The sequence below is a fragment of the Doryrhamphus excisus genome, chromosome 4 (assembly GCF_030265055.1).
Source record: "Doryrhamphus excisus isolate RoL2022-K1 chromosome 4, RoL_Dexc_1.0, whole genome shotgun sequence".
In the NCBI taxonomy this organism is placed as follows: Eukaryota; Metazoa; Chordata; class Actinopteri; order Syngnathiformes; family Syngnathidae; genus Doryrhamphus; species Doryrhamphus excisus.
This window is the reverse complement of record NC_080469.1, coordinates 23,656,198-23,680,543: the sequence shown is the minus strand read 5'-3', so window position 1 is coordinate 23,680,543 and position 24,346 is coordinate 23,656,198. Positions and strand designations below refer to the sequence as shown.

At 37.0% G+C, this 24,346-nt stretch overlaps 2 protein-coding genes across 3 annotated transcripts; one reads left to right on the top strand and one right to left on the bottom strand.

The window, feature by feature from the left end:
• Window positions 1–7: 7 nt before the first annotated feature.
• On the bottom strand, window positions 8–8,918 carry LOC131128278 (leukocyte surface antigen CD53-like). Its single transcript, XM_058070976.1, has 8 exons — window positions 8,780–8,918; window positions 6,678–6,745; window positions 6,402–6,590; window positions 5,215–5,289; window positions 4,371–4,481; window positions 3,693–3,800; window positions 2,460–2,543; window positions 8–1,010 (listed from the first exon to the last, which is right to left on the bottom strand). Exons 2-8 carry the CDS (start codon window positions 6,738–6,740, stop codon window positions 942–944), a joined length of 699 nt encoding a protein of 232 aa, XP_057926959.1. The 5' UTR covers window positions 6,741–6,745; window positions 8,780–8,918; the 3' UTR covers window positions 8–941.
• Window positions 8,919–10,644: 1,726 nt separating this feature from the next.
• Window positions 10,645–23,912, top strand: noxa1 (NADPH oxidase activator 1). 2 transcript variants are annotated; one of them, XM_058071157.1, is made up of 16 exons: window positions 10,645–10,791; window positions 12,969–13,143; window positions 14,298–14,380; window positions 15,810–15,918; window positions 16,040–16,156; window positions 16,812–16,919; window positions 17,654–17,713; window positions 17,797–17,834; window positions 17,934–18,072; window positions 18,912–18,980; window positions 19,833–19,920; window positions 19,978–20,105; window positions 21,691–21,851; window positions 22,228–22,336; window positions 23,247–23,370; window positions 23,452–23,912. In XM_058071157.1, exons 2-16 carry the CDS (start codon window positions 12,970–12,972, stop codon window positions 23,556–23,558), a joined length of 1,614 nt encoding a protein of 537 aa, XP_057927140.1. In that variant the 5' UTR covers window positions 10,645–10,791; window position 12,969; the 3' UTR covers window positions 23,559–23,912. The 2 variants fall into 2 exon arrangements, with proteins under 2 accessions (XP_057927140.1, XP_057927141.1); XM_058071158.1 differs by lacking the exon at window positions 14,298–14,380.
• The last annotated feature ends 434 nt before the right edge of the window (window positions 23,913–24,346 follow it).

Below are 24,346 nucleotides of genomic sequence, written 5' to 3'. Positions count from 1 at the left end.
GCCGTGCGTACCGTGCAAACAGCCGAAGAAGTGCAGGCACTGGATTGCCAGGTGTATTATAAATATTGTATTTTAACGACACTTTCACCCATCGATTAGTCTTTTTTTCTTAGCAAACAAAACGTACCTCTTTGCTGTTTTTTTCTGTTTTGTAGTTTATTTAAAGGTTAAAACAATATTAACTATACAATACACCGTCTGTGGTGATGTTTTACTGTAAGGCAAAGTAAATACGACATGTAGATAATTTCCCTCAAAGTATAATTTTAATTTGAATCACAATCTGATACCAAAAGTGGTCATTTTTCCACCTGGCAACAATGTTCAGGCACCACTGTTAGTCAGTGACCAAAACAAGAGTGCTGACTAACTTAAGAAAATTAAAAAGTAAAAAAAAAAAAAAGTCAAGCCAGTCAAATAAATGGTGTCGTAATTTTTTCTGGCTTAAACGAAAAATATAAAGAGAAGTTATTTGTACGAACAGCCATCAATCAAGTTCTAGTTGCACAATGCACATTTTCATGCAATTTACAAGCAATTTTATTAATTTCACAGTTACAATAATTCGTTTTTTTAATGGTCTACGTTTTTGTACAAGTCCTATTATCTAGAGTGACCATATTTTGATACAAAGGGCTGAAAAAAAAGCATAATAGATCCCCTTTAATGATAATGCCCACCTTTCTTAATGGACATAAAAATTAAAAAAAAAAATGAGTCTCCATTGAGCATAAAATAGGATGTGAGAGGAGGCCGAAGGACCCAGAGAAAACCCCTATAACATGCAAACTCCACACAGAGATTTGAACACCAATCTCTTGTTTGCACAGCAGACATGCTAACCTCTAGCCTACCATCAACCTCTTATGTTATCTAGAAATGAAATACCAACAATCAGATAAAATGGAGGAGGTCACTGTGACCTTGATATTGGGTCCTTTTCACAAGTAACCAAGTCCATTTCGACTGAAGTGGCAAAAGAGAGGTACGGTGAAACAGAGACACGTGAACTGCAAGCAAAGGAGACACAAAATATATGATTAGATGATATCAAACAATCAACAAATTGGGATAGGCTCCAGCATGCCTGCAAGCCTAGTGAGGATAAGTGGTATAGAAAATGGATGGATGGATGGAGTATTCTAGTGAATTTTTTGTCGATTAATCAAGTAATCATAAACAAAAAATATTTTTGCTTGGTGAAAGAGCAACAGAGAGCATAGAGTTTAATTTTTAATTTTTAATTTTTAATTTTTAATTTTTAATTTTTAATTTTTAATTTTTAATTTTTAATTTTTAATTTTTAATTTTTAATTTTTAATTTTTAATTTTTAATTTTTAATTTTTAATTTTTAATTTTTAATTTTTAATTTTTAATTTTTAATTTATGTATTTAGTTATTTTTTATTTCTTAAATGGACATCGTGCACAGTGTAATTGGTGGTTATTTTTATTACTATACATACATACATGTGTGTATGTATATATAATATACTATATATACCATACTATATATATGGATTGCAATTTGACTGAGCAAACAGTTCTTGAGGGAGTTTAACTGGTGTGAATGAAGCAGGCAAATAAAGATTAAATTTAAATGAAATGGTATATTATAAATATTTTGGAAAAGGGACAAAATATAACAATTAAACAGCCAGTCAAAAACTAATGAATTAATAAACAGAAATTCACAGCTTTTACTTAAGTTAAGGTATAAGGTTTTTTTTTGGAAAAAAATATTTAATATTGTCAAAAACTTTACAGGTAAACAAGTTTTGAATAATTCACACTTCAGCTCAATATGGCAATAAAGATCATGATATGATTAATTCATATTTTGGTTCATTGACATAATAGCATTTCATGCAGATTACGTAGCATCAATTTGACATAGTACATGTTATGCTAGTAGTTAGCATCGAGTTTAGCAACCATTAAAAATACGGGGAAGCGATAAAAACACACACACAAGACTGGATCTATTACCTCATTATGTGTTATTATTATTATTATTGCACTACAAATTTGACGTGATCCGTTCAGTATTTATATATATATATATATATTTGTTTATTCTCATTTTATTTTCTTATTTTTGTTATCTCTCATGTCTTGGCTTGGTTGTTTTATTTTGTGAATAAGTTCATTATTACCTTTTTTGCAGAGCTGCTGGATATAAATTTCTCTTGCACATTAGCAATGTAGTGTAAACAGAGAATAATAGAAGTGTAAAGGTGACTATAGGGGTGTTATTTTATGTCTATGTGGCTCTAATCATGTTAAAAAAAAACGTATTTAGAGAGTCATAAACATACTGTATTTACTAACTATGAAAATATCCCATGTATGTATAACACTAAACCCTAGTGTGCAGAAATTCATTTACTACAGTAAAGTCTGGAACCAATTAACTATTAATTAATTAATTGTGAATAACAAGCTAAAAATGACTTTACCTGTATTATAAACATTGTGACGACACCAGCCCCGGTGGAACGATAGTTTCCTGCAAACCAGTTCCTCAGTTTAATGACACAACCCTGAAAGAAGACAAAAACATCAACAAGCATTCACATTCATACTACTTCATTCGTATGAACCATAGTAATTTACAAATAAATTATTTAAAAAATCATACAATGTGATTTTTGGATGTTTTTTTTCAGATTATGTCTCTAAGAGTGGAAATGCATCTATGATGAAAATTGCAGATATCTTACTATTTTCTATGTGGGAGAACTTGCAAAATCGCAGGGGTGTAAATACTTATGACCGTCACTGTATATGTCAAAGTGAAAGTTAAGCTGTTTTTCTTCCTTTTTTTTTGTTAGGAACTGATTTTTGGGTGAAACCTACCTATGTTCTACTGCAGGGGTGGGCAAACTTTTTGACTCGCGGGCCGCATTGATTTAACAAAACGGGGGGGGGGGCAGACTATATATTTTACACGTAACAGTCCACCTGGTATTATTGTATCTGTAAAAGTGTCATGCAATCTGCTATTATTATTATTTATTATTTTATATTTATATTTAAATATTTTATATTTAAATATTTTTATTTAAATATTTTTATTTAAATATTTTATATTTAAATATTTTTATTTAAATATTTTTATTTAAATATTTTATATTTAAATATTTTATATTTAAATATTTTAAATTTTATTATTATTTTTATTATTATTATTATTATTATTATTATCATCATCATTATGCTTGTGTCCCTTTTTCCAGGAGCACTTTGTAAACAACAGACCACATCAAATAACAAAATTGATACAACCATCAAAAGGTTGGCTCAAGCCATGATGCCAGTTCGTATGTTGAGTTTAAATGAAATACTTTGGAAAGAACGGACGGACCGTATTCAAACACTTGGCGGGCCGGATGTGGCCCCCGGGCCGTAGTTTGCCCACCCCTGTTCTACTGCTATTTTTTCTCATTCTTTTGGTAGGTACCATGTTTATATCGCCTTTTAACACAATATCCGGTGTGCCTCAATCATCAAAAATGGTTGCAATTGAATTGAGTCAGACGCCAAAACACAGACTGAGGTTCCACTGTGCTGTAAATGATTACCATTAAGTCTGCATGATTCAAATGACTATTCAAAGTCAGCTGTGATAAGCTCTAGCGTCCCTATGAGCATGAACGCAATAAGCAGTACAAAGTGAATGGATGGATGACCTCTTGCCAGTTGGCATGGACGGAGGAGTTGCAGGGATCCTGGTTACAACAGGAGATGGGGGTGTCACCCATCCAGTCTGCTTCTCCATGAACACCACAACACCTAAACTGGACAGAGAAAAGAGCAATGATTTAAACAGAGGGAACTTTATATCTAAATGGTAATGGTAATGGTTTTATTTCATTTGAACATGCATCAGATTACAATTGAATGCATCACATAATCAGTTCCCAGTTCCGCATGTCCAAAAGGAGTAGGAAGAAGCAAAGCTTATTAAATCCTACCCCTCCATCTGGTACTTTTACAATTAGTAACTGTTACATTTGTTCACTTCCTGCTTTCATAATATAATTTAAGTTTTTTTTCTAATATATTTTTTATCGTTTGCTTTTATTTCTTTATTATTATTATTATTATTATTTTATTTATTTGTTTTGACACATACCGAAGCATGCCCTGTACCAGGCATGAATGTGAGTGTGAATGGTTCTTTGTCTATATGTGCCCTGTGATTGGCTAGCCACCAGTCCAGGGTGTACCCCGCCTCTCGCCCGAAGACAGCTGGGATAGGCTCCAGCACCCCCCGCGACCCTCGTGAGGATAAGCGGTAGAAAATGAATGAATGAATGAATCATGCATTTGTATATATTTTAAGTGTGTTGAACAGTATCATTTACCAGATGCTGGACAGCATCAAAATCATCTTTGATGGTCTTGTTCTCCTCTGGACCTGACTCTCTGTAGATCTGCAAACTTTTCATGAGGTCTTTCTCAAAGTATGTGTCAATCTGCAATGTAGACAGAAAGGGATCAAATGATTAAATCCATCAATCAGTAATAAATAAATAAATATTATAATAATAATAAAACGGCAAATCAAGAATAAAGAAAATCAATCAATCAGTAATAAATAAATATAATAATAATAATAATAAAAACTTAAGAAACCACATATAGTTGGTGGGTAGACAAATTATTTTTTTTCAGATTAAAATGAACAAAGCATTATTAGAGCCCTGTAGACATGACAAAACACGACTATAGTCACATTTATACTTTTTTTATTTACAACATATTGCGCAACTGCAGGGTCTTGAGACACATGCTAACTCGCAAACTAGAGAGCTAGCGACCTAAACAGGTAGCCTTCAAGTTATTTCCTTTAAAATTAAATAGCCACAAACTTACCACTTCCACACGGATAGGGAGGATAACTATTAACAGTTATTTAACCTTTAACATGAACATTAATCAAACGTAATAATTTTTTCTGGGGGCCGCACTAACATTAAACTTTCATATCAAGGCGGGGGCCTCAAACTAGTGTCCTGCGGGCCGCATTTGGCCCGCGGACCGCATGTTTGAGACCCCTGATCTACTGCCACAACCAACCACAACCAATGATAATGTATGTAATGTTTAAAAGGCTATTGTTTGCTATCATGATGATAAGGGGTATAGAAAATATAGTTGGATGTTTACTGTCAGTTTACTGTTTTGTCATGAAAAAGTCTACTGTACCACTCTGCTGTACACCAGGAACACACAGGCCATGGCCAGCTCCACCAGCATCAGGATGAAGAGCAGGAGAAAGAACTGTAATTGAGGAACAGTCACATTGAAATTGATCAGAATTTCAGTGAATTCCTTTTTTAAACGAGCCTTTTCATCATATACTGTACCTGTTGTCTTACTTTGTTTTGTCTCTCTCTTCCCAGCAGCTAGTAGCCTTTTGCTATCATTCTATTCACTCTATTCTATTCACATTGCACATGGATTGGTCCAAATTCACATTGGTCAATATTCAGTAGGTGTCTACTAGTACATAATTTGAGGATTTGTTTTACAGGCCTATATACGTAAAGGCCTCCAAAAGGCCAGTATTGCTAGTCCAGTGAACGGCGTCATGCAAAGTTAATCACTTGAACAATGATGAGTTGTCATGTTGTCACCGTTCATTGCACATGGATTAGTCCAAATACACATTGGTCAATACTCAGTAGGTGTCTACTAGTACATAATTTGATGATTTGTTTTAGAGGCCTATATAAAGGCCTCCAAAAGGCCAGTATTGCTAGTCCAGTGAACGGCGTCATGCAACGTTTATCACTTGAACAATAATGAGTCGTCATGTTGTCACCGTTCATTGCACATGGATTAGTCCAAATACACATCGGTCAATACTTAGTTGGTGTCTACTAGTACATAATTTGAGTATTGGTTTTTGAGGCCTATATAAAGGCCCCCAAAAGGCCAGCATTGCTAGTCCAGTGAACGGCGTCATGCAACGTTAATCACTTGAACAATGATGAGTCGTCATGTTGTCACCGTTCATTACACATGGATTGGTCCAAATACACATCGGTCAATACTTAGTAGGTGTCTACGAGTACATAATTTTGAGGATTTGTTTTTGAGGCCTATATAAAGGCCTCCAAAAGGCCAGCATTGCTAGTCCAGTGAACGGCGTCATGCAAAGTTTATCACTTGAACAATGTCTCCGGGCAGCGGCTATGGTGGAGGCCAGTTTGAGGCTCTGTTGACGATGGACCGCATTCAGGGTGAGCGAGAGCAAGAGGGACAACTTCCATGCGGGAAAACCCTACTATGTGGCTCAATTATGACGATTACTACACAGAAAAGTCAAAAGTACTGCAAGTACCTTATATGTTGGATAGTGAAGGTATATGATCATAATTTATACTCACACTGATGAGGAGGCAGCGGTTCTCCTTCATGGCTCCAAACACCCCCAAATAACACACACAGGTAACAATGGTGCCAGTGACCACCAGGGTGTTAGCCGGGTAGATGGGCCAGAAGGTTGTGACGAGTGAGGCGAACCTGGAATGCATACTCTGGAAAATGCCAAAGGCGACCACAAACGCACCACATAGCTCCACAGCACAGACAAGACAAACGTTAGTACAACTTTGCTGAATTGATGAATTATTGTACAAAATTTGGCATTTCAAGCAACCTACCCAACACAGGAAGTTGAGAAATATCATGAGAGTTTTCAAGCAGTTTGCACATGATCGATCCATCCTTCCTGGAGGACACAAAGGTCGCTGCGTTTGATGCCTTCGTGTTTACATCACAATCCTGTTTGATATGGTGACACCGAGCGACGAGCATACGGGTACCTGGGACTTCGGGCGCCACTTCAACTTTAAATTTAAATTTTGTTACCGTAAAGGTTATTGTTTTTGATGTACATATATTTACACTTATTTTGAACAGCACCTGCCACTTTGATATTTATATTATTATTCCTTGTGTTATTTTTTTCTTTTTCGTTATTCTTATTTTTACCTTCTACAAAATTTCGTTGTATGCAATACAATGACAATAAAGGCGATTCTGATTCTGATTCTACTACATAAGGTGAGTCAAAACAAAAAACGCAACATTGAGGAAGTACTAGAAGTCTGTTTATTTTTAATAATAATAATAATAGTTTAAATGTTCCCCCCTTCATTTCTGCATAAGCCATCTATTGTTACACAAATCAGCTTCTGACATGTTGAATTGTGCAAACATAATCGTGATGTTCCTTAATGCAGCATCACTATTACCATCAATTCATATCAAAGTCAATGGAACATTTTTAACTTAACATTAAGCCGGTTCATAATAAAATACTGTCTGCACGGTGGATGAGTGGTTAGCGTGCTGGCCACACAGCTAGAAGACCCGAGTTTGATTCCACCCTCGGCCTTCTCTGTGTGGAGTTTGCATGTTCTCCCCGTGCATTGTTTCCTCCCACATTCCAAAAACATGCTAGGTTAATTAGCGACTCCAAATTGTCCATAGGTATGAATGTGAGTGTGAATGGTTGTTTGTCTATATGTGCCCTGTGATTGGCTGGCCACCAGTCCAGGGCGTACCCCGCCTCTCGCTTGAAGACAGCTGGGATAGGCTCCAGCACCCCTGCGACCCTCGTGAGGAAAAAGTGGTAGAAAATGAATGAATGATTGAATGTTTTGAATGTGCAGTAAGTTAACCCGATTAATCGACTTCCAAAAATTCTGCACAGGAATTAAAAAACATAGCGACTTTGCGTTCACTCTGACATGCTTTTATAAACCCCTAACTGCTGTGATTAAATGTGATTAATTTGAGTTAACATGCAAAATGCGATTAATTATGATCAAAAAATTTAATCGATTGACAGCCCTATGATGCTTCTTTCTATTTGAAGGTGATTCCCTCCATGATACCCAATGATGATTTTGGGGGGTTCGAACCTCTCAGGGTGCAGGTAAGAGTGGACTTCCTCATTATACTTTTTCAAAAATGCTGGTATGAATGAGAGTGTGAATGGTTGTTTGTCTATATGTGCCCTGTGATTGGCTGGCCACCAGTCCAGGGTGTACCCGGCCTCTCGCCTGAAGACAGCTGGGATAGACTCCAGCACCCCTGCGACCCTCGTGAGAAAAAAGCGGTAAAAAATGAATGAATGATTGAATATTTTGAATGTGCAGTAAGTTAACCCGATTAATCGACTTCCAAAAATTCTTCACAGGAATTAAAAAACATAACGACTTTGCGTTCACTCTGACATGCTTTTATAAACCCCTAACTTCTGCAATTAAATGTGATTAATTTGAGTTAACATGCAAAAATGTGATTAATTATGATCAAATTTTTTAATCGATTGACAGCCCTATGATGCTTCTTTCTATTTGAAGGTGATTTCCTCCATGATACCCAATGATGATTTTGGGGGGTTTGAACCTCTCAGGGTGCAGGTAAGAGTGGACTTCCTCATTATACTTTTTCAAAAAATGCTGGTATGAATGTGAGTGTGAATGGTTGTTTGTCTATATGTGCCCTGTGATTGGCTGGCCACCAGTCCAGGGTGTACCCGGCCTCTCGCCCCAAGACAGCTGGGATAGGCTCCAGCACCCCCGGTAGAAAATGCATGAATGAATGAATAATAAAATAATAAAATACTCATTAAAGTCAGTTTCTCTTTTTGTTACAAGTCATATTCTGTTAACTGCATTGACATTTCTTATGTTATGTTGTTCCCCAAAAACACATTTATGAATAACGAAAAAAAAAAAACACTCCATCTTACCTTAAACTCTGTGTTACCAGTCGTGTCCAAATATGTGACAGGGTGAGCAGTATTTTCCTGTTTTGAATGTTCCCTGGTGTGACTGACTGAGAAGCAAAGGGAAATAAGGGAGTGGAGGACAGACAACCAAGCTGGATGTCAACAAACAGCAACAGTCTGAACGAAAGAGGGTGGGGGGTGGGGGTGTCCACAATGATAAAAAAAAAACACAAGTAGGAAAAGTCAAATGAGAGTCAGACCATTTCACATAACTTAATCCCAATCACAAATCAGATCGAATGACAGCAGCAGCAGCGTACCAGATGGTGATGGAGGGGATGAGGATGGACTCAATGATGGAGGTGTGAGGTGTAGAAGTGCACCATCATTGAGTTCTTCCTGAGTTCTTCCTGTTGTCCACAACCATCTCCACTGTTTTTAGAGCGTTGAGCTCCAGGTTGTTCTGGTTGCACCAAGTTGCCAGATGGTCAAGTCGCCATCAGAGATGAGTCCGATGAGTCTGAGGAGAAAGAACGCAGATGATGGTTTTTGTATTTGAGACGTATTTTTCTACACAAAATAACATGAAAAATAAATAAACAAATCAAGAATAAAGAAAATCAATCAATCAGTAATAAATAATTATAATAATAATAATAATAAAAACTTAAGAAAGCACATATAGTTGGTGGGTAGACAAATTATTTTTTTCAGATTAAAATGAACAAAGCATTATTAGAGCCCTGTAGACATGACAAAACACGACTATAGTCACATTTATACTCTTTTTTATTTACAACATATTGCGCAACTGCAGGGTCTTGAGACACATGCTAACTCGCAAACTAGAGAGCTAGCGACCTAAACGGTAGCCTTCAAGTTATTTCCTTTAAACTTAAATAGCCAAAAACTTACCACTTCCACACGGATAGGGAGGATAACTATTAACAGTTATTTAACCTTTAACATGAACATTAATCAAACGTAATAATTTTTTCTAGGTACATGATACCATACAGCATCCATACCAAACTTGCGCGGGCCGCGCTAACATTAAACTTTCATATCAAGGCGGGGGCCTCAAACTAGTGTCCTGCGGGCCACATTTGGCCCACGGGCCGCGTGTTTGAGAACCCTGCTGTAGTGGTCTTGGTGGTTTTCAGTCTGAAACTGTCGGGTTTTTTTTTTTCTTTCTCTGTGTATATAATTGTGTCCAGAGTGCTTCGGCCCGAGCTACATGCTACAGCTACACCTCGATGCGAGGTACTTAGGCAACGCCGTGTGTCAACACCGTCCGTCTGTTAGCCTGTTAGCTTGCCTTTACGACGATCTTCGATTTAAACGGTAGCCTTCAAGTTATTTCCTTTAAACTTAAATAGCCAAAAACTTACCACTTCCACACGGATAGGGAGGATAACTATTAACAGTTATTTAACCTTTAACATGAACATGAATCAAACGTAATAATTTTTTCTGGGTACATGATACCATACAGCATCCATATCAAACTTGCGCGGGCCGCACTAATATTAAACTTTCATATCAAGGCGGGGGCCTCAAACTAGTGTCCTGCGGGCCACATTTGGCCCTCGGGCCGCATGTTTGAGACCAATTGCTGGACAGGACACACACAAAAAAGTATGAATATGTATTTTTTACTGAATTCGTGATCAGAATAAAGAAGCACACATGCAAATGTAGCAAACAATGACACTGATCAGTATGCAGATGTTCAAGATGTTCAAGATGTTCAAGATGAACAGGTTGAGCACCGTTTTGCCGAGCTGGAGGATGTTGTAATAGTCTTTGTGTGGAATCATGTGGACAGGTGAATTCCAGAGCTTTTTTTCCACTGCAGGTGCCCTTTGAGGAATGTGGTTCAATGACTTCCTTGTAAGCTGCTGGGTGGAGACTCGGAGTTGTAAAACCTTTTCACCGGCTCACTTCCCGGTTTGCACGCACGAGGAAATCAGGAGAAATCAGGAGGCAGCAAGGCCGCGTTGACCCAGAATTCAACCTCTTCACAGCACAAGGTAAAAAAAAATTCAAACAATCATGTCATCTCTGTTTAATGTGATTGGTTTGTCAGCTGTACAGCAGTACTACAGTACTGTAGTACTTGCACTGATTCCAACTGATTTTGAAGCAATAACGCTGTGGGGGGGGGGGGGGGGGGGGGGGGGGTTAAATATAGAAACTTCCTCACTGCTTGCTACGAACGTCCATGCTGTTTTACTACTAGTTGTATGTGCCTCACGGCTTCCGTCCGTATTCAATACAAAAGGCCAAATAATGATGGTGCATTCAATGAACCTGGGGAACAGCATATGGGGTTTATATTTTACCGATACCCACAAATGCATCGCAATGAATCTTGATTTCACCCGTCAATTGCATCCATACCCAGTGAATGATGCATGCGAATTGATGCATCAATTATTATCCATTATGTTCCACACCCTTAGCATATATCAAACAACCATTCACACTCACATTCATACTACCGATTTGGAGTTGCTAATTAACCTGACATGCGACATTGCAATGTGGGAGGAAACCAGAGAAACCCATGGGAGAATATGCAAACTCCACACAGAGATACCCAATTGGAGAATTGAACTGAGGTCTTCCCGATGCGTGGTCGACATCCTAACCACTCGGTCACAGTGTGGACATTTTTATAAAATGCTTTTACGTTCAAAATTATTCAACCCCCATTTCAGGAAAGGGACACACTTCAACACATTTCAATCAAACTTTGATCATTGATCATGATTAATCGCATTTTTGCGTGTTAACTCAAATTAATCACATTTAATCGCAGAAGTTTGGGGTTTATAAAAGCATGTCAGAGTGAACGCAAAGTCGCTATGTTTTTTAATTCCTGTGCAGAATTTTTGGAAGTCGATTAATCGGGTTAACTTACTGCACATTCAAAACATTCAATCATTCATTCATTTTCTATCGCTTTTTTCCTCACAAGGGTCTCAGGGGTGCTGGAGCTTATCCCAGCTGTCTTCGGGCGAGAGGCAGGGTACACCCTGGACTGGTGGCCAGCCAATCACAGGGCACATATAGACAAACAACCATTCACACTCACATTCATACCAGCATTTTTTGAAAAAGTATAATGAGGAAGTCCACTCTTACCTGCACCCTGAGAGGTTCAAACCCCCCAAAATCACCATTGGGTATCATGGAGGAAATCACCTTCAAATAGAAAGAAGCATCATAGGGTTTTAAAAAAATTGATCATAATTAATCACATTTTTTACATGTTAACTCAAATTAATCACATTTAATCGCAGAAGTTAGGGGTTTATAAAAGCATGTCAGAGTGAACGCAAAGTCGCTATGTTTTTTAATTCCTGTGCAGAATTTTTGGAAGTCGATTAATCGGGTTAACTTACTGCACATTCAAAACATTCAATCATTCATTCATTTTCTACCGCTTTTTTCCTCACGAGGGTCGCAGGGGTGCTGGAGCCTATCCCAGCTGTCTTGGGGCGAGAGGCGGGGTACGCCCTGGACTGGTGGCCAGCCAATCACAGGGCACATATAGACAAACAACCATTCACACTCACATTCATAACAGCATTTTTTGAAAAAGTATAATGAGGAAGTCCACTCTTACCTGCACCCTGAGAGGTTCAAACCCCCCAAAATCATCATTGGGTATCATGGAGGAAATCACCTTCAAATAGAAAGAAGCATCATAGGGCTGTCAATCGATTAAAAAAAATTGATCATAATTAATCACATTTTGCATGTTAACTCAAATTAATCACATTAATCGCAGAAGTTAGGTGTTTATAAAAGCATGTCAGAGTGAACGCAAAGTCGCTATGTTTTTTTAATTCCTGTTCAGAATTTTTGGAAGTCGATTAATCGGGTTAATTTACAGCACATTCAAAACATTCAATCATTCATTCATTTTCTACCGCTTTTTTCCTCACGAGTGTCGCATGGGTGCTGGGGTGCTATCCCAGCTGTCTTGGGGCGAGAGGCGGGGAACACCCTGGACTGGTGGCCAGCCAATCACAGGGCACATACGTATAGACAAACAACCATTCACACTCACATTCATACCAGCATTTTTTGAAAAATATTTTCATAGAGCATATAAAATCTGTTTAAAATGCGCTAAAATTGAGACCTGTCATTTTTGACTAAGAACTAATGGAATATATTTTTTGCTGTCAACTGCCAGAATGCTTTACACGGATTTACTGCAGCTTTGGAACGAGTCGGTTCAGGCAATGGATAAGAAGGACTGGCAAGGAGGTCTGGCAAAACTGGACCAGATCACTGAACCAACATCTGGTACACTTTTCAATGCGGCTTCAGCACACATCTGTTTGGGACAGCTGGATTCTGCCCTCAAGGTTTGTTTCTCGTTTTTTGTATTTTAAAAAAAATACATAATTTGCATGCTTATTTCCATTTTAACAGATGGTTGTTTATTGGTCAAAGACAAAGAATTATATTTATTGAATGGTGTTGGACAATTGAGAGTAATTGAAGTGGAACCTCGGTTAGCATCAATGTCCATCTTGAACCGTAACATACTCTAACCAAATCCATCGAAATAATAAAAACCTAATTAATTTCTCTTGAAAGACAGAGACAAACAAAAAAACTATAGTTTTACATGCATGAAATAATTCTAAATGTATACAAATGATAAATAGACACTCTAGAAGTAACTTAATGAAATATAATATATTTTGTTGTTTTGTCTTATGTAAGATTCTGTGATTATATATGTGGAAAAAAAAATAAAAAAATCATATTGAATTGGTAACTGCTATGGCGTGGAGAAGGGGTAGGATTTAATAAAAATAATTAAATAAATAAAAATGAAAAAAAATAAAATAAAATAAGCTTTGCTTCTTCCTGCTCCTTTTCAGACATGTGCAGTAATGAGGTGTTGTGTGTGTGTGCATATATGTATGTGTATATATATATGTAGATATGTGTGTATGTATATGTATATATATACATATATATAAATAGATATTGTAAGTGTATATGTGAGAAAGAATATTGTAACACAGTATGCATGTCTGAAATAAATAGAAAAGAAATAGAAAATAGAAATCACATCAAGGTGATGTCATTTATATACATTTAGTATTGTTTTATGCATGTAAAATTACTATTATAAAAGTGTTTTGTGTTCAATTTTTTGATACATGAGGCATAACTGTGTAATTTAGCAAATAACTACATAGTCAACCACTAATGACATCATAGATGTGCGACAGCGCTGAATTAGTAAGCTGATAGGATGCTAAAAAGGATGTTTTGTGAGTAAAAAATACATTATAACACAGTAATTAACATTAATAACACAACAATGTGCAGTATATTATCACTAACTGTAAAATGTATGCATACTAACACAAAGGTACTAACTAGGGAACATGCTAACCAAGGTTCCACTGTATAAAAATATTTACTATAATACAAATACCACTTATGTTTGCAATACTTTACCACACTGTGCTAATGCTAATTTCTACATGTGTCTTATTAGGCATTAGATCTGGCAATTGCCAGGGATCCACGGCTCTCTGTTGCGTTCTTCCAGAGAGCAGCCGTAATGATTCAGCTTAACAGGTAATACAACAGCGATGGGCAAACTACGGCCCGGGGGCCACATACGGCCCGCCAAGCGTTTAAATCCGGCTTGCCGGTTGCTTGGAGTCGATGTAGACCAATAGCTTTTCACATGCAGCGATACAGACAACCATGTCACCCATGGTAGTCAATATCAATGTTTTTTTATTCATAGCTCATATTGTATAGCACACATCATTAGCATTACATCAAAAAACATCATAGAGATGTAAAAATGTAAAAAAAAACACTGGTTAGTTGGGCCACTCTTATGCTAAGGTAGCACTGTATATGACAATAAAAACAATGCCTGCACTGCTCCAGTATCTGGCAGGCCAAAAGTTATTTGGATCTACTGTCCAAATTGTCTTGCTACAAGAGCCATCTGCCAGGGCTTTGAAGCTAACTTTACCAATCTAAAATTCTCCATTTCCCATCAATATTTGTTCCAGCTTGGGGCTACGGAGTTACCGTGCTTCAATTAAACTATGGTGGGGGTCAAAGGTCAATCAGGACGAGCGCAAGTTAATCGCGGGTCAAAAAAATGACCGCCGTTAAAGGACACTTTGACAGCCCTAGTTATTACACATATATCATTATTGATTACAATATTGTTACAGTTAAAAAAAATCATACCAGGAAAGCAGGAAGTGAACAAATGTAAAAGTAACAGATGGTAAGCACACATAGTAGATATTATGACACTCATGAACAGGGGTCTCAAACTCAATTTACTTGGGGGCCACTGGAGCTAGGGTCAGGGTGAGACTGGGCCGCATCAGGTTTAAAAAAACAAAAAACAAAACAAAACGCATTTATTAAAAACAAAAAAATAAAAAAAATTTCGCTTTGGTTCCAATTTTCTACAAGAAAAACTATTTTTCTACACAAAATAAGATGAAAAATAAATAAACAAATCAAGAATAAAGAAAATCAATCAGTAATAAATAAATATAATAATAATAATAATAATAATAAAACGGCAAATAATAAAAACTTAAGAAACCACATATAGTTGGTGGGTAGACAAATTATTTTTTTCAGATTAAAATGAACAAAGCATTATTAGATTATGATAAAACACGACTATAGTCACATTTATACTCTTTTTTATTTACAACATATTGCGCAACTGCGGGGTCTTGAGACACATGCTAACTCGCAAACTAGAGAGCTAGCGACCTAAACGGTAGCCTTCAAGTTATTTCCTTTAAACTTAAATAGCCAAAAAAACTTACCACTTCCACACGGATAGGGAGGATAACTATTAACAGTTATTTAACCTTTAACATGAACGTTAATCAAACTTAATATTTTTTTCTGGGTACATGATACCATACAGCATCCATATCAAACAACATTAAACTTTCATATAATGATTATATTTATTGTGTTATATATTGACAATATATTGTTGTTTTGTCTGCAGGTTGGATCAGGCTCTATCTGACTGCGTCTGGGCACAGAAACACCTGAGAGGAAACAACGTGATTGACTACAGGCAACTTGGGCTGCGCTACAAGCTGTACAGCTGGCAGGTCGGCTCAGCTACTTTTCACGCATATGAAAACTTTATTAATTTTTATACAGCTGGGAGATCTAACATGGGCTCAGCTACTTTTCACACATACTGTAAGTAAGTGTCGCTATGTCTTGTAGGTGTTACATAATGCAGCCACTGCGTACTGTCGAATGGGTCAGTGGGAGCAAGCCAGAGATGTTCTGTTGTCGGAAAATAATGGCGGGAATCTAGAGATGGCTTTGGACGCAATCCTGGTGAGTGCCATCCATCTTACTGTTAAACATTAGCCACATATACATGGACCCAAATATTCCAATAGCCATGTATACATGGACCCAAATATTCCAATATCCACGTATACATGGACCCAAATATTCCAATATCCACGTATACATGGATCCAAATATTCCAATATCCACGTACGTATACATGGACCCAAATATTCCAATATCCACGTACGTATACATGGACCCAAATATTCCAATATCCACATATACATGGACCCAAATATTCCAATAGCCACGTATACATGGACCCAAATATTCCAATATCCACGTATACATGGACCCAAATATTCCAATATCCACGTATACATGGACCCAAATATTCCAATATCCACGTATACATGGACCCAAATATTCCAATAGCCACGTATACATGGACCCAAATATTCCAATTCCATTCAGGTTATTTGCTCAAACGGAAAGAATGTAACCTTTGTATACACCTCATTCCCAAAGAAAAGTGCCAATCCCAATGAATATATAATGGGATTCCCAGGGGTGGAATATTCCTTTCCCCAATCCGATTGAGGTATCTTGTACCCACTCAAACGGAAAGTTGTCACTTATTTGTTGATATGGTAGTAAGGTAGGTAGACAATAATTTTTGAAATCTTTTGAAATTCAGAGAAATGAAGTCCTTGCACCTCTCCTGGTACCTGAGGGTATATTATTCCGGCCCAGGAAGAAGGACCTGGACCAGCTCCAGCAGAGAGACTTCCTCGGGAAAGCCAAAGTACGTATGCAACACTGTTTATGCTAATATATTTACTAGACCACACACCTGCCTCTTCACTTTTTTCACTGGAAAAAGTACTTTGGATAGTACATACAAAGTACTTTGTATACACTGAGATTTATATCTGATTATAATTAATGTAATTTAATTATTAAATGTTTTATTCATTTTGCAAATCATGTTTTGAATGTAGCGCGCAGACCTCACAGCTAAAAGGACCAGGGTTCGATTCCACCCTCGGCTATCTCTGTGTGGAGTTTAAATGTTGCAAACCTGTGCGGTTTTCTCCGGGTACTCCGGTATTCCTCCCACATTCCAAAAACATGCTAGGTTAATTAGCCACTCCAAATTGTCCATAGGTATGAATGTGAGTGTGAATGGTTGTTTGTCTATATGTGCCCTGTGATTGGCTGGCCACCAGTCCAGGGTGTACAGGGTGACAGCTGGGATAGGCTCCAGCACCCCCTGCGACCCTCGTGAGGAAAAAGCGGTAGAAAATGAATGAATGAATGAATGTTTTGAATGTGCAGTAAGTTAACCCGATTAATCGACTTCCAAAAATTCTGCACAGGAATTAAAAAAACATTTTGCGGTCACTCTGACATGCTTTTATAAACCCCTAACTTCTGCGATTAAATGTGATTAATTTGAGTTAACTTGCAAAATGTGATTAATTATGATCAAAAAATTAAATCGATTGACAGCCCTATAATGCTTCTTTCTATTTGAAGGTGATTTCCTCCATGATACCCAATGATGATTTTGGGGGGTTTGAACCTCTGAGGGTGCAGGTAAGAGTGGACTTCCTCATTCTACTTTTTCAAAAATGCTATCATCCACTTCCTTTGTAATAGTTCCCATGTCTTGTCAACAGAAACCTGGTTTCTACCAGCCTAAGGTGGATGGGGCTCAGTGAGTACTATGAGGAAACACTATGGACGCACATTTTGGGGAACCTCTCAAGCAGTGATTATACAATTCCGGGGGGGGGGGGGGGTGTCACTGTTTCAGGGATTCTCGCTACATGTGTATAAGTGCCCCTTATATGGCTCGGGGTCCAGGACAGTTGACTGTGCCAGGAGGTGCCAAAGTCTTTTTATTTGAGGAAGAGGACAAGCATGGGATGGCAACTGTCATATATGATGGACAGGTAATGTACAATGGACAGTATGTAACCTCCTTCACTGCATCCATAAACCTCCTCTTTGGTCCTCCTCTACGCCTCCTACCTGGCAGCATCCTTCTACCAATATATTTACTATCTTTCCTCTGGACATGTACCAATCATCTCAGTTTGGCCTAAAGGACTTCATCTCCAAGGTCTCTAACATGGAATGTCCCTCTGATGTACTCGTTCCTTGATCCTATCCATCCTGGTCACTCTCACTGAGAGTGACCAGGACTGCTACCTCCAGTTCCTGTATTTTCCTCAGTGGTACTGTCTCTAGACTAGGGTTGGGTTAAATGATTATTTTTGTAATCGATTAATCTCGAAACATCGTTTTTCGATGCATCGATTAATCTAACGATTCATTTTTAAAACAGATTTGATTCAATTTCTATTGGACTATCGATTATCTCCCCAAAATTTGACATATATAGCAATTCAAGCTAATTAAAAACATTGATTGATTAAAATGATTAAAAACAATATATTTTTATTAACAAGTTAAAAAATGAATATTCAATAAATAATAAATAAACAATAATAAATAAATAATAATAAACAATAAAGTGCACAATGGAATCCTAAAATAACAAAATAATAAATTAAACTTTCTTTCAATAAATAAAACTACTGTGCAAAAAACACAATCTGAATCAAAATATAAACATAAATTAAATAAATAAATCTATGTCCATGTCCATGTATGTAATGTATCTAGAATATACTAATGAATATATTTCAATCTATGACAATATTGTACTCTATTGTTTGCTTTCATTCATGATTGATTTTGTAATCTTTTGCAACCTTTTTTTTTCCAGAGAGGAATTGTGCCGGCATCCCTGCTCAAGCCTGCAGATATACAGATGACCAAAAGCAAAAGTGATCATGTAAATCATTTGTGAATGTTCTGATTGAAATAACCTGCTATTAAAGAAACCATCCAGCCATTTTCTATGCCGCTTATCCTCACTAGGTTCACTGGAGCCTATCCCAGCTGATTTGAGTTAAATAAACCAACGTTAGCTAAATAGATTTTCAGACTAACTACATTTTAATCTTCAGTTAATTCGGCGCTGTTAATACATCCCATAATATACATCCTGCCCCTTTCAATTAGTTTAATTAGTTTGGTAAAAAAAAAAAAATTGCCATATTTCAGACAAAGTGCGACATGGTGATTAATCATGATTAATGAATTTCAAAACTGTGATTAATCTGAATAAAAATTTTAATCATTTGATAGCCCTAATTTTGATCATAATTTTGGTTGTTTGTTGTTTATATGGTTGTTTGTCTATATGTGCCCTGTGATTGGACCAAAGACAGCTGGGATAGGCTCCAGCATCCCCGCGACCCTTATGAGGAAAAGCGGTAGAAAATGAATGAATGAATTAATGGACTTATGCAGTGTATTAATAACAACAAGCTGAAAAAGTTTGCAAACCAAGGTAAAATGTCGGTGACGTTAACCAAAAAAACCTACAAAAAGGTATGCTAACCAAGGTTGCACTGTAACTATAAAGATGTATTTGTGCAAAAATGTTTTGTTCATATTACACAATGATTTATTATTGTTCATGAAATGGCTTTGGGCACAGTCCAGAAAGTTGGCTGATTCAAATATAATAATAAAATATTAATATATAAACAAGCATTAGGATACTGTTAACGTGTATGTTATTATTATTATTATTTTTTTTTAGGTTGAACAGAATAACATTTTTACATTTTTTTCGCAGACACTTCCGACTGGAATCCCCCTCCCTCCGGGACTGAAGCCACCCACTCGTCCACGTTCTCGGCCCAGTTCTGCAGTCCCTACTTGGGGTAATATGATTTGTATAGAAAATGAAGGCGTGCAGCTGACCTTGTATTTCTGAGCAGAACAACTGACCTCGGACACGCCGCCACCGTCCTACACCACCGCCACCCATGTTCAACAGCTGGCCGCAGCACCTTCCGTTGCAGCACCCAATGCAACCAGCAAGCCAGTAGCATCCTTACCTGAAAAGGCGAGTTAACTTTTACTTTAATACTGTTAATTAATCAATTTAACATTGATTTAGCAAGTGGAAAAAGACAAGCAGAGGTTGTGTGAGCCAATTAATTATAGAATTTATAGTTTTTGTTATTGATGCAATGATGCAACCCCTTAAATATTGTTTGAAATCAGAAATGGTAATATTTATTTGAATTGTTTGTTGTTGCTATTTTTGTTTCAAATAACGGTACTGCTGATTATAAAAACTCCATTCAGGTGTGCGGCCACGCCCACATTGGGGGAGGGGCCGTGTGGAAGCTTTGGACTTGTAGTGTGGTTGTGTAGTTGTGTAGTTGTAGTTGTGTAGTCAGTCAGTTGTTTTTAACAATCTCACAGAAGATCAGAATAAGACATTGAAATACACTTAGGAATGGAGATGTTTTTAAAATGAAGAAAAATTGTCCCAGTACCCCCCCGAAAACAAAATTTTTACAGTACAATTCTGACTGCATCAAGAACGGCTTTTTATAACTAACTTTTGTATTGATTGATTTGTATTCATTTTAATTATCATAATAATAATAAGAATTAATTCATATTAATTAATTCATTCATTCATTTTCTACCGCTTTTCCTCATGAGGGTCGCGGGGGGTGCTGGAGCCTATCCCAGCTGTCTTCGGGCGAGAGGCGGGGTACACCTTGGACTGGTGGCCAGCCAATCACAGGGCACATATAGACAAACAACCATTCACACTCACATTCATACCAATGGACAATTCGGAGTGTGTTATTAATTATTAATTATTAATTATTAATTATTAATTATTAATTATTAATTATTAATTATTAATTATTAATTATTAATTATTAATTATTAATTATTAATTATTAATTATTAATTATTAATTATTAATTATTAATTAAACTAAAATTTACTAAAATTTACTAAAATGTACTAAAATTTACTAAAATTAACAAAACATTAATGAATAATTAATTAATTAATAATTTACCAAAAAATTAATTAATTAATTACTAATTATTATTAATAATTTATTAATTTTTTATGACTTTACATATTTTCCTTGCTTGATTTGTTCCATTAATTATTAGAAAAAAGTTAAGGTAAACTTCATAAAATTTTTTGTGATGATCACATTTTATCATTTTATTATTCATTAAAATGTATTCAGGTTTTTAGCTTGTTAGCTTGTTAAACTGTGAGTGGATTTGATTTATTATTGAAAACAAATGAATACGATCAATAAAATGTATAGCAGGGGTCTCAAACTCAATTTACCTGGGGGCCACTGGAGCTAGGGTCTGGCGCTAACATGAAACTTTCATATCAAGGCGGGGGCCTCAAACTAGTGTCCTGCGGGCCACACTTGGCCCGCGGGCCGTGTGTTTGAGACCCCTGATGTATAGTGTCCATATTTAATGGGCCTCAACGTCGAGAAGGTTATGAACCACACTGGGCACGACACGACATTTAAATCCTTCTCTTCTCCTGCTTTTCCATTTGCGCGATGGGAGGGACGGAGGCGTGGGTGCGCAGCGCTGGGACATTGTATTGTACATTGCGTTTATTTTTTTTGTCTTTTTCACTTCCAGAATGTCAACATGGTCCAGGAAACAGAAGCGGAGTCCGTCATGGTGAAGGTTCATTACATATACACCATGGCGCTGGAGATGCCAAGCAATATTTCATACCATGAACTGAAGGAAGAAATTGCCCAGAAGTTGGAGCAACCAGCATCTTCTCTACGCCTCAGGTCACATTTCAATATTTGTATTTCAATATTTATTTCAATGATGGCTTTTGGTAAACATTCACCTTAGATCCGCTTTAGGATGGATTTTAAGATTCTTTTACTGGTTTTTAAATGTCCTTTTAAACGGCCTTGGAGGAAAACAATGTCAACAAAACCCAATCGGTTTAAAAGTCCTTTATTATTGCCCCCATTCAAAATAATGGCTATTTGTCATATTATATTATATTATATGACATTATATTATGTCAGCAAATCTGAGAGATGTTGACTTCAATGGGTTCCACTGTAAAAAGATACAGCAACAGTAGATGAGTTTTTAAAGTCTACCATCCACTGACTAAACTAATGCTTCCAATCCCAACAAAACTCTCCCCAGATATCGGAAGCACGGCTCCCGCTTGCTGGTCCCTCTTGATTGGGAATTAGAGACAGGCAGGTCCCTGCAGGAGGTTTCCGAGGCTGGAAGAGCGACTCTGTGGTGCCAGGTACAGTAAGGATGTCAACTCGCCATCACATTCATTTCACAATAAAACATTGACGCAAATTGGGATTTGAACTGGGAACAAACGGTGGCGCCTCGGTTTTCATGATTGATTCCTTCCAAAAGGATGAAAACCAAAACATTCTTGATAATAACCAAAAATCACTTAAGTTCTTAATGTATTTTATGATCAAAATTAGGGCTGTCAAATGATTAAAATTTGTATTCAGATTAATCATGTTTTGGAATTAATTAATCATGATTAATCACCATGTCACACTCTGAAATATGGCAATTTTTACCAAACTTATTGAAAGGGGCAGGGGGCGGCACGGCGGTCGAGTGGTTAGCGCGCAGACCTCACAGCTAGGAGACCAAGGGTTCAATTCCACTCTCGGCCATCTCTGTGTGTCAATCAGTAATAAATAAATAAATATAATAATAATAATAATAAAACATCAAATAATAGATTAAAATGAACAAAGCATTATTAGAGCCCTGTAGACATGACAAAACACGACTATAGTCACATTTATACTTTTTTTATTTACAACATATTGCGCAACTGCAGGGTCTTGAGACACATGCTAACTCGCAAACTAGAGAGCTAGCGACCTAAACGGTAGCCTTCAAGTTATTTCCTTTCAACTTAAATAGCCAAAAACTTACCACTTCCACATGGATAGGGAGGATAACTATTAACAGTTATTTAACCTTTAACCTTTTTCTGGGTACATGATACCATACAGCATCCATATCAAACTTGCGCGGGCCGCACTAACATTAAACTTTCATATCAAGGTGGGGGCCTCAAACTAGTGTCCTGCGGGCCACATTTGGCCCGCGGGCCGCGTGTTTGAGACCCCTGATGTAAAGGGATGCACATTCCGACCACACTTATGCTCCTTTTTCAGGCAGAAAATCCCCTGCTTAACCACACCATCCTCTACCAAATGGTGGCCCTGTATGATTATTCTGCTCAAGGTCCGGAGGATTTGGAGTTCAGTGAAGGCGACACCATTGACATTCTGGGTGCAGGTCAGTTCCAGTATATCAGCCACATTGGTGAATCATTACACCAACCACTGCAACCTAACTCTCTGTATGGTCTCTTTATAGTTAATGAAGAGTGGCTGGAAGGACACTGTGCAGGAAAAATCGGGATCTTCCCGAGCAACTTTGCCACGAGGGAGAATGAGAACTTTACACAAAGATCTGACTTTTGAATGTTTTACACCCGGGGTCTCAAACACGCGGCCCGCGGGCCAAATGTGGCCCGCAGGACACTAGTTTGAGGCCCCCGCCTTGATATGAAAGTTTAATGTTTAAGTTTGATATGGATGCTGTATGGTATCATGTACCCAGAAAAAATTATTATGTTCATGTTAAAGGTTCAATAACTGTTAATAGTTATCCTCCCTATCCGTGTGGAAGTGGTAAGTTTTTGGCTATTTAAGTTGAAAGGAAATAACTTGAAGGCTACCTGTTTAGGTCGCTAGCTCTCTAGTTTGCGAGTTAGCATGTGTCTCAAGACCCTGCAGTTGCGCAATATGTTGTAAATAAAAAGAGTATAAATGTGACTATAGTCGTGTTTTGTCATGTCTACAGGGCTCTAATAATGCTTTGTTCATTTTAATCTGAAAAAAATAATTTGTCTACCCACCAACTATATGTGGTTTCTTAAGTTTTTATTATTATTATTATTATATTTATTTATTTATTACTGATTGATTGATTTTTTTTATTCTTGATTTGTTTATTTATTTTTCATCTTATTTTGTGTAGAAAAATAAAAAGTAAGATATTTGAGAACAGTGGAATGTTTTATCAAAGCTTTTATTGTAGAAAATTGGAACCGAAGCGAAGTTTTTTTTAATTTTTTTGTTTTTAATAAATGCGTTTTTTTGTTTTTTTTTGGAAAACCTGATGCGGCCCATTCTCACCCAGACCCGGGCTCCAGTGGCCCCCAAGTAAATTGAGTTTCAGACCCCTGTTTTACACATTAAAAAGATAC